Source organism: Lucilia cuprina, chromosome 2 (assembly GCF_022045245.1).
Source record: "Lucilia cuprina isolate Lc7/37 chromosome 2, ASM2204524v1, whole genome shotgun sequence".
NCBI classification, from domain to species: Eukaryota; Metazoa; Arthropoda; class Insecta; order Diptera; family Calliphoridae; genus Lucilia; species Lucilia cuprina.
Window position 1 is genome coordinate 38,487,245 of NC_060950.1, and position 11,093 is coordinate 38,498,337.

The window sequence follows — 11,093 nt, forward strand, 5'->3', positions numbered from 1 at the left end:
AGAACACAACAATTCAATTTGATTTTTTTTTTTAATTTTTCTTTAAATGGAGTTTGACTCTTTTTAAATGAGTTCTTTTCTTGCAAGCAAAACTGGGGGTAGTTATGGTTCGATTGTTTCACATTCACAAATTCTCTGGCTACACCCTACTATGTAAATTGTAATAAAATATGTATGTTTATTCAAGTGATAAAAGTGTTTTATTTTCTTTTTATTTAATTGTAGTTTAGTTTTAATGCTTGTATGCGTTATGTATGTAAATGTAAATATGTGATTTAAATATTTATCTCATTATTTTTACGTAGTAGCAATACCCTGTATTTGCATATACAAGTAGCTATCAGTGATCATCCGATGTCTCGGTTGGACAGTATAAATTTTTCACAAAAAAAAAAATAATTTCCCCACAAACGTTAATATTTAATTGAAACCACATTTAACAAAAATTAAAACACTTCTTAACAATGGAAGATCACGCAAAAAATCAATATTTAGCTGGAATATGTGGTGAGTATAACCAAATTAAGAATTTCTATGGAAATGCATGTTTGTAGTTAGTAACTCAAATTAACTTTTAACTAAAGTTGTTGACAACAAATAAATATGGTGGTTCATGATGAACTACCGCTTTATGCACTCTAATACCATTTTAACAGAATCAAGATCTCGAAAATGATGATAATAAGGCCTAAAGAACACCTTCAAAAAGCATTTATTTAATTTGTGAAAGTGGGAATTTTTGAATTGTAAAAAAATTTATATGGGGGTGTGGGTCAAAAATTGGCCAATCTTAATCGAAGGTTTATCAGACAATTTTTTTATAAAAAATTTGTTTTATAAATCTTTGATAAATATGCAATGCAAAGAAAAGATAACCCAATTTGTGTAAGAATAATTTATAAAAATATGCAAAATATTATATAGAATTATTAGCAATATCCAAATTTATACATTTAGTAGCTATACCCTGTGTGCTTTGCTACCCAAAAATCGATATAAATTAAAAAGTGACTTTACGGTTTTTGAAGATTCTAGCTATAAAAGTTTCCCAGATATACGAATTTTTGTGTGGGAGCCAATTAATTACCCAAATATTTACATGGATGTCAGAGTTCTTTGTGCAAAATTTGATTGTTCTAGCTCAAACAGTTTCTTATATATACGAATTTTTGTACTTAATTCATATGGGAGGTGCCAACGCCCCCTTGGGAAAGTCCGCCAATTTCACTCCCAAATATTCAGATGGATGTTAAAAGTCATCGTGCAAAATTTTAAGATTCTAACTCCAATAGTTTCCCAGATTTACTAATTTTAGTATGTAATTCCTATGGGAAGTGCTACGCCCCCTATTTCTATTCCGCCAAATTTTTGTCGTAAATATTCGTGTCGATACTTAAGTGGCTCCGAAAATTGAGGAATCTATTTGTTATACTTTTTCAGATATACTAATTTAAGATTTGTTTATAAGGGAGGTGCCACACCTCCTGATCCTTTGCTGCCCATTTTGTTCGTACAAAATTTGGGAACTCTAGATATTGTAGTTTCTGAGATATGCGACTTTGAAAAGTTATTATGTATGTGGGCGTGGAACCACTACTTGAATTTCCATAACAAAAGGTAGCCTATAGTTCCTTCCAGACATACCGGAAGACATTGTGAAAATTTTAAGAAAATAGGTTCAGCCGTTAAGTCGTCGTTAAAGTCCAAACAAAAATACATACATACATAAATACATACATACATACATGCAAATGAGGTAACAAATAAATTTCACAAGAAAATATTTTTTGATGCATATTTTTCAGATTTTTAGTGCATATTTTCCCATTTTATAGCGAATATTTCGTGAGAAGGATGTATAAGCAATTAATAATGTAATAATTTTCCGACCCTTGTTTCATATTCTTACAACAACAAATCAATGTAATTAATATGCCCAGCAGTTCGACTGCACAGTCCCGAACTGACCACTTAACCTACCACTTGTGATGGCCCCTAGCCACCTGACTACCCAGGTGACTGACCATTTTAACATAGGCTTGTCCTACGAGGAAGTCAATCGGCACTCTACACCCTACAAAGAGACAGTAAAGAGACGATTGCCTCCACTCTCGCTTTGAAAGGGGACACTAAAATGACGACTGTCTTCATTTTCGCAAAAAAACAACTTTTAAGAGTATAATCTCTAGGTTACTTGAGGACAGTAAAGAGACGGCTGTCTCCGCTCCCGCTTACAAAGAGGACACTAAAGTGACGACTGTCTTCATTCTCGATTACAAAGGGTACATTCGTGACGAATGACTCAAAACATACTAATTACGATCATTCAGGTGGGTAACTATTAATGGAAATTACTGTCTTTTTCGTATGCATTGACTCATTGTCGAACTGCTGGGTGTAGTTTCTGAAACTAAACCAACGTTTACCCCGATTTACTAGGGTTGTCAATTATTCGTGTTTAAAATTATTCGAATAAACACTTAGATTTTATAGTGGAAGCTGAGGCTTTTATAATGATATATGTATACGATGTTTAACTGAAGTGGAGAAAAATGACTGCGTTTCCTCAGCTACTTAAAAACATCAAAATAGATGAGGGATGTATTGTTTCACTTATTGCATGCATTTAAAAAATCCATAGAATCACTTCTAAAACAGGAAGCATTTTACTTTTAACATTGCAAAATATATATTTTTATAAATTGTAAAACGTAGTAAAAGTTTTGTTTTAATTAATTTTAATTAATTTAATTGCGTATTTCTTTGTTCAATATTATAATAAATTATGGGTAAAAAGTAACATTTAGATTTTATTTGAATATTCGACAAAAAAGTATGTGTAATAATAAATCGTTTAGTCAGTAACGCGACTTTTTTAATGCATATACATAGATTGCAAGTAAGAAGGAAAGTTCCCATATTGAAAATTGTCGCCTGCAGTTTATGTATATACATCGCGGATCCAGCTCGAGTGTTTGGGGGGGGGAGGTTTGTTTACTTCTGTTTTTTTCACTTATTACTTATTTTGTATGATAAAAATTTCGTTTTTGGGTGGAAAATTTCCCTTTTACAACTGAGATTTTGCACGAAATATTTTTGGGCAAAATGGGCGGAACGGCTATAGTAGGCGTAGTACCTTCCATATGAAGAAAATATTAAATCAGTATAGAAAATATATAGTGTCAATATGATTATTTAGAACAAAAAAGGAGGACTGGCAGCAGGGAGAGTGGCACTTCCCATATTAATTAAATACCAAAATTCGTCTGTCTTGGAAACTATTGAAATAAAAATCAGATTTTGCACATAGAACTTTAACATCCATGTTAACATTTTGGTTAATAAAATAGCGGACTACAAATTGGTGAAGCGTCACCTACCATATGAAATAGCCACAAAAAAATCTTTTATCAGGGAAACTAATAGAACTAGTCCTTCTTTTGCACGAAGTACTTTATATTCATCCAAACATTTTGGGGGAAAACGGATTTTCATCAGTGGTTGAGTGTATCTTTCTACCCCATGGGAAATAAATAGAAACATTTTTATATCTGAGAAACTAGAATCTAAAACCAGGGTACAGATAGCGATCGAATTCAATTCGCTCGCGAGCGAGTTTAATTCGAGCGATTTAAATAATTCATTTTCCGGCGAATAAATCTATTCCACTCGAGAGTTTAAAAATTAAACTCGCGATAAGAATTGAAAATTTAAAGAGCGTAAAATAGAACTCCCTCGAGATTCGAGTCAAAACGAGTTAATCGCGAGTTTTATAATTTTGTAAATGGAATAAATTAAAATTTATAAGGCATAATCAATTTATATATAAATATGACATAACCAAATAAGTTTGCCATTAAAATTATGTACGCGAATACATATGTACGTACATTATTTGCTGCAAAGTAGTAGACACTTCGTACATACATACATACATACATACATACATACATACATACATACATACATACATACACACATACATACACACATACATACATACATACATACATACATACATACATACATACATACATACATACATACATACATACATACATCATTCAACACGTGTTTTATTATCTTCATAATAAAATTTTCCAAACCATTTGATTCACAATCAATAATCTAACTGCCTGTTTCACAATATCGAAACATTTTCTTCATTATAAATATATTGAAAACAAAAACAAAATTTTAAATTTATTTGTTGTTTTCAATATATTTGTAAGAAAGAAAATGTTCTTTCGCATTTAGAGAATAAATAAATTTTGAATTTTAAAACGAGCGATATAAATAAAATAGCGATTGGCCATCCAATATTAATTAAATACAATACAATTTTATTCTCACTTCTCATAGCTTACATTAAAATCCTTATTAGCCGTTGGAAAAATTGTCGAACTTTCAATGTAAAAAATTGCAATAATTGAAAGGAAGAATCTTTAAAATCAGTATATCTCGAAAATATATTTCATATTTGACATATGTATGAAAATTGTGGAAAAAATGGGCGAATGCTCCTTTATAAACTTCTGGGTGATATTTGGAATATGGCTTAAGTCAATTATGGACCGAGCTCTTTTGAACATTAAAAAATTATTAACTTTAAAAAACCATATAGTTTAGTTAAATTTTTAAACCTTGAGCGTATGAGTAATTTTCTAATGTATACCTTTATAAGCGTCAATTATGAACCGATACTTATAAAATTTTGTACAAAAATTTCGTTTGTATGGAACCTGTTTATGCAAATTTTCAGCACAATACCCATATTTTAAATAAGGAAAACCCTTATTTTAATAACCAAAACTCGTTCCTGAAGGGAACCTTTTATAGGGGCTAGGGTCACTTATAGATCAGTCCTCATAAAAAACTGGTTTATGTCGATTTTCAGCGCTGTACTTGTAATTTTCTAAACTTTCTTTAGCAAATTTTCTAAAGTTGATCTCATAACTTTTTGTAGACCGATTTTGGTTTATATTAAACATGTTTTCATTGAATATCATCGCTGTACTTGCATTTTTATGCTAGTTATTAGCGTTAATGTAATTTTATAATGGGGGCTTATATTGGGAGTATGGTGAATTATCAACACATTCCGCATGAAATTGGGTCGAATTTCATAACCGTATATCTTAACTCATATTTTTATGCCAGTATGATCGTTTAAGTAATTTTCTGAAGGTAGGGTCAATTATGATCGATCGCGTCATATCACATTTTATTGCTATACTCATACTTTTTAAGTAATGAGCGTTAAAGTAATATTCTGAAGGAAACCTTGTATAGGTGGCAGGGTAAATTATGGACCGATTATTCCTAAATTTGTTGGAAAGATTTTGGCTAGCATTAAACTAATGTGTGTCAAATTTCGTCAGTAAATTCATATTTTTAAACCAATAGTGAGCATTATATACTTTTATGGGTCTATGACCTATATTTCGATGTGTTACAAACGGAATGACAAATTCAATATAACCCCCATCTTTTTTGATGGTAGGTATAAAAATGGAGCGTGATACTCCCAATATGAATTAAATACAATAATTCGAATATCAGGGAAATTATTGGCGGATAACGGGGGAATGATCCATTACATAAGAACTAAATAATGTTTTGTTCACGATCATTTTGAAAAGAGGTTCTATAATATTAGAACCCTAGCTACCTCAGTTTTAATGTGTTTACTATGGCTTTAAAATTATAGATTATTGTCGATGAAATTAATGTCTGAGCCATCGTTTGTCGACTATAGAAATGGGAGTGGGTTTTCCGTAACATATAAATATGAAAAATCATAAATGGTTTTTTATTTATATTATTTGTAGGGAAACAAAGCATTCGTCGAAAAATAATTGAAATTATGTAAATCTTTATTGGATTTAGTGTGTGAACTTTTTTAAAAACGTGAAAAAATACATAGTTTTTCATATTTTAATACTCTTTTCGGCGATGCTGTGCAAATTCTCATATTCTCAATGTGTATAACTCTTGTGTAGTTCTATAAATTTTATATTATATATATATATATATAATATATATTATATATAATATATATATATATATATATATATATATATATATATATATATATATATATCTTTTAGTAAATATAATCTCAATATCATACGGTGCCTTCAATGGATGGCCATCAGCTAGTTTTGTGGAGATGCAATCGTCTAACAGCCCCCTTGCATCAGGTCCTTTAACGAATATCGAAGCTGGTTGGATTGTGTCAATGCTTAGTGTGGGTGGTTCGCTGGGCACAATTTTATTTTCTTGGGCGGCAGATAAAATTGGTAGAAAACGTTGTTTAATTTTAATAGCGTTACCAGCATTAGTAAGTATAGTCTTCCTTCATGTATGCGGATTTTTTGGCACTTAATGTATTAAGTAAAATATAAAATTAGTTTATAGTTTCCGAATAATAATATATTAAAACGTTATTTCAATATTGTAAAGTTTATAACGTTTTTATAATTTTTTAAACAGTTGGGATGGTGGATTATACCTTTGTCGAAAAATCCTCTCCATTTAGCAGCATCAAGATTTTTGGGTGGATTTTCCGGTGGCGGATCATTCGCTGTTATTCCGGTCTATACAACAGAAATATCTGAGGATAGGTAATCCAAATGCAGCATTAATATATAAATTTTCATTAATTTATACGTTTCTATAGGGTTCGTGGAAAACTGGGTACTTTTCTAGTTTTATCCTGTAATATTGGTATTCTCTTTGCTTTTATCCTTGGAAACTATTTTAGTTACGACATTGCTGCATGGATTCTATCAGCATTGCCATTAACATTTTTAATAACATTTATCTTTCTACCAGAAAGTCCACAATTTTTTATTAACAAAAACAATATTAAGGTACATAATTTAGTAAATTATTTAATTATGCATGTTTTTTTCATAAATCTGCATTTGTTACATTTCTATTAGGAGGCTGAAAAGTCTTTGTGTTATTTTCGCAACTGCAAATTTTCCGGTAAAGAAATACCTCAAACAGTTAAAATCGATCTTGAAAAACTAATGGAAGGCAATACTCTAACAAATCCAAACTCTATAGATGTAAGCATTGGCCTCAAGGACTTTGGTAGATATTTCATATACAACATTGCTTTAACGGAATTAAAATATAAGAAATATATTTGCAGTTGAGCCCAAAGCTCGTAAAGCGTTCATAATTGGAATCGCATTGATGGCCATTAATCAATTTTGTGGCTGCTTCGCAATGCTTAACTATACGGCAACAATTTTTAAAGAATCTGGATCAAATCTAACACCTAATATGTCTGCGATTATAGTTGGTGTCATACAATTACTTGGTTCGTATATGTCGACAATACTAGTTGAACGTGCTGGACGCAAGGTAATATTTTAAAATTCGTATGTATATCAAGGCTATTCCATCGATTGTTGTATTACGGTATGTATTTATGTATTTTAAGGTTCTATTAACAATATCATCAATTGGAACTGGTATTGGTCTGTTATGTCTTGGAACGTTTATGTATCTTAGTAAGTTGGGATTTGATATAAAGACATTTTCATGGATACCAGTTGCTAGTTTTTCTTTTACCATATTCATTGCTTGTTGGGGTGTTTTAACTCTACCATTTGTCGTGGTATCCGAAATAATGCCACCGAAGATAAGAAATGCCGGTTCCATGATTTGCATGTTGACGCTGTGGCTATTTTCATTCTTTTTATTAAAAGTAAGTATTGGTAGAAATCTCACTTATAAGTAATTCATTGAAGCTACCCTCGTACAATATTTACATTTTTATTACAGTATTTGACTGTATTGTCAGAACTATTTGGAATGTATGGAATAATGTTTGTTTTCGCCAGCTGCTGTTTTGTTGGAGCAATATTTATTGTTCTATTTGTACCTGAAACTAAAGGAAAAAGTATTGAAAAAATATTAGAAAATTTATAATAAAAATAGTACACAATTACTCAAATCCATTATAAGTGCATAATATTAATTGCTCAATAAAATATTTATTATTTAAAAATTATAAAAGTGTGTGCTTTTTAGATATGCATATATATGTATGTATGATGTAGGGTAAGTCAGTCAAAATACGCAAGTAAATAAAAATAAACTCGTAACATTAAACTTAAAAAATACATTTGGATTTGGTGGGTTTTTATCTTCCGATTTCATATCCAAATTCATAATTGGAAAACGATCTTAAGTAAAAAGTTAGTCTCGACTTTTGGTTTGTGATTAATCATTTTCGATGCTCATGTTGACATCCAAGCCGTTGAACCCCAAAAACTGTAATAGGCATTCGAAGACCTATCACTCTGTAAGTATAGAAAATCGAAGAACATGGTTATGTTTTTAAGAACTATCGCAAACAAAATTATTGAAATACCGTGGAGGTCAGGAAAATCCTAATAAAGACTGTTTAAAACGAGAGCAGGCTTATAGACACTATATGTTCACGCATTTTCATTTAAAGATGTAAGGTCATTAAATAAAGTACAACAAGACCATTAAGTAAAATACCTAGCAAAAAATATAAAAAGAGTTCGACAAAGAGCCAGTGCATCCAAAAAATACAGTGATTTAAATTTCGACTAACCACATGTTTGGGTCTAATTTGTCTTCCGTCTCGAATGTGCTTCTTGTAAACGAGGTGAAGACAATCATCACTTTAGTGTCCTCTTTGTAAGCGAGAGACTGAACACAAAACAAACTTAAGCTTTTTGCTGTATCGTCGTAATCTATGAGGTGACGGCTGACTTTCTGTAGGTCAAGCACATGTGAAAATAGGAAATATCTCAGCAGTATCATTTAAAGTTAATGTATTGTGTATTTACGGATATAGCTTAATCGACTGACGGATATAGCTTAATCGTAAAGTAATTCTTAGCCGATTGGTATACTTTAAGGTGGGGTAGAACTAATATAATGATGTAGGGTATAAATATTTAGATAAAAAGCTCTTAATAATGAAAGTCATTGCTGACGAAAGTAATTAAATGTACGAATGTGCAGATTTATTATTCATTCTATATTTTATGAATTATTTTACACAGCTAGATAATTTAAAAAGTTTATCAAATCAACAAAACTAAAATATTTACATACAAATTATTTATTCTGAAAATATTAAGTATATAAATGTTTAAAACCCGCTAGTGAAGTGTTCGTGATCATTTTAACCATTTCATATTACATATAAATGTTATCAGTATCGCTTTAATCGATAAATTTAAAGATTAAAGAGTAGAGTTCTTCGACTTTATATTCCGTTAAGACCAAAATCAAAAATCTTTTTTAAAAATTTATTTTTCCTAATTTTCTTCTTTAAAAAAAGCGACAACTTCTTTGGAAAAGTTGAAATTTGTTAAAAATTATTGTTTAAGTTTAATCAATTTATTTATTAAGTGAAAGTTAATTAATATAATTCCGTGACAGGCCCCAGAGAATTATCAAAAAGACCACAATATTAAGGCACTGCAACATAAATGTATATTTCAAAACATGCATTTTATTCCAGAGACCCTTCATTTCAGATGCACTTAAGTATTATTTGCTCTATATACATATATACATATAAATATTTATTGAAGAGTTGGGTGACATTTTACTGGTGGGTGGACATTCAAATTAATATATTAAAGAAACATGGAGGTTTTGAACATTTCAGTTTATTTCTGTATTTGTTGAAAATTCAATTATATTTCAAAATTAGAAAAAAAAAAATGAAAACATTTGGAGTCAAATTTAATATTTTTTTAGGTAGACAGCAAAGAATAGTTCTATGTTTTTAAATCGAATTCGTATTAGGGTGGGAGTGAATGATCAAAAATGTGTTACTATGTTTGTAAAATGTTTAAATAAAATAAAAATAACACTTAAAACTGTTTTTTAAGTATAAATGAAAATGTAAAATGAGAACTATGAGGGATAATCTCAGATCGGTAAGTTTTTAATCCTAGAAATAGACTTTGTTACAAGACAGATCGATGACTTTATTTGGGCATAAAATAGTACAACTTTTAAAAATACAAAATTGACTTTTCATGTCACCCTAATGTATACATGTGTGCATATGTACATACATATATTTTTACTACTAATCACTATTTACTAACAATTATACAACTTGCATATAAATTTATCTGTTAAGATGCTTCACAGTAACAGAAATTTAATGAAAATTATTTAGTTGCAGGTATATAGATTATAATACAAAAAGAATAAAACAGTTAACGTTAAATACGAGAGTAACATGAAAATGGTGAAATTCAACATAAATTGGAAATTAATTTCAAAAAGTCCCAATAGTATTCTAAATAGTAATTATCGATATCAAGTTTTGGCCACCTTAACAGGTGAGTATGTAAATGTAATGAAATGAAATGAGAAATTTATCATTTGGTTTTTATTTTTCAGTCAGTATTTTAACATTTTCACATGGTATTGGTTTAGGTTGGTTATCGCCAACACTTTCCAAACTGCAGTCGGAATCCTCTCCTTTATATTTCTCCATTTCGGTTACTGAGGCATCATGGATTGGCTCCCTATTAGGACTTGGCAGTATGTGTGGAAATATAGTGGTTGGTTTTTTACAAAATATCGTTGGACGTAAATTTGCTATATATTTTTTAGCTTTTCCTCATGTTGTAAGTAAAGTTTAACAGATACTAAGATTAACAAAAATACATTTGTTTGTTTTTATTTTTTTAATATATTTTTAAGTGTTTATGGATCCTAATCTACTGCGCACAAAGCGTTGAATATTTAATGGTCGGTCGATTTTTAGGTGGTTTTACAGGAGGTGGATGTTACGTAGTCTTTCCGCTTTTTATAAGTGAAATTGCAGATCCCAAGTAAGTAGTTTCATTAATAGATTGCAATAACTCAAAATTTAGTTTCGTTTAATTAAATATTCGTTATTCTAAAGTTATAACTATTTTAACGTAATATACAGTGGTTTCCCGGTTTAACGAAAGATGTAATGTCAGGCCCATTCGTAAAAACGAAAAATTCGTTAAACCGAATAACAACTTTTATATGATTTATTGATAAAAATACGGTAATGAAAGGTAGGAAGTCTATTTTTT

General features: G+C 30.0%; 2 protein-coding genes across 4 annotated transcripts in view; both read left to right on the forward strand.

Moving 5' to 3' along the window:
* The first annotated feature begins 353 nt into the window (after positions 1 to 353).
* Positions 354 to 8,028, forward strand: LOC111679007 (facilitated trehalose transporter Tret1). 3 transcript variants are annotated; one of them, XM_046948834.1, is made up of 9 exons: positions 354 to 507; positions 6,111 to 6,343; positions 6,496 to 6,626; positions 6,683 to 6,875; positions 6,948 to 7,101; positions 7,163 to 7,377; positions 7,457 to 7,526; positions 7,658 to 7,723; positions 7,801 to 8,028. In XM_046948834.1, exons 1-9 carry the CDS (start codon positions 465 to 467, stop codon positions 7,902 to 7,904), a joined length of 1,209 nt encoding a protein of 402 aa, XP_046804790.1. In that variant the 5' UTR covers positions 354 to 464; the 3' UTR covers positions 7,905 to 8,028. The 3 variants fall into 3 exon arrangements, with proteins under 3 accessions (XP_046804790.1, XP_023296255.2, XP_046804785.1); XM_023440487.2 differs by having other exon boundaries at positions 7,457 to 7,723; XM_046948829.1 differs by having other exon boundaries at positions 6,159 to 6,343; positions 7,457 to 7,723.
* A 2,165-nt stretch (positions 8,029 to 10,193) lies between these two features.
* The window catches only part of LOC111679006 (facilitated trehalose transporter Tret1-like), a 9,498-nt gene continuing 8,598 nt past the window's right edge, over positions 10,194 to 11,093 (forward strand). Inside the window, exons 1-3 of the mRNA XM_023440486.2 lie at positions 10,194 to 10,361; positions 10,423 to 10,652; positions 10,729 to 10,859. Coding sequence (XP_023296254.1) covers positions 10,259 to 10,361; positions 10,423 to 10,652; positions 10,729 to 10,859 — 464 coding nt within the window. The 5' untranslated portion in view covers positions 10,194 to 10,258. The remainder of the gene's footprint in view (positions 10,362 to 10,422; positions 10,653 to 10,728; positions 10,860 to 11,093) is intronic.

Bases quoted from the DNA above. Each gene is read 5' to 3' on its own strand.
- LOC111679007 (XM_023440487.2), top strand. From the start codon at position 465: ATGGAAGATCACGCAAAAAATCAATATTTAGCTGGAATATGTG. The intron at 508-6,110 runs GTGAGTATAACC...TATATCTTTTAG, and splicing joins ATATTTAGCTGGAATATGTG to TAAATATAATCTCAATATCA. The intron at 6,876-6,947 runs GTACATAATTTA...CATTTCTATTAG, and splicing joins TTAACAAAAACAATATTAAG to GAGGCTGAAAAGTCTTTGTG.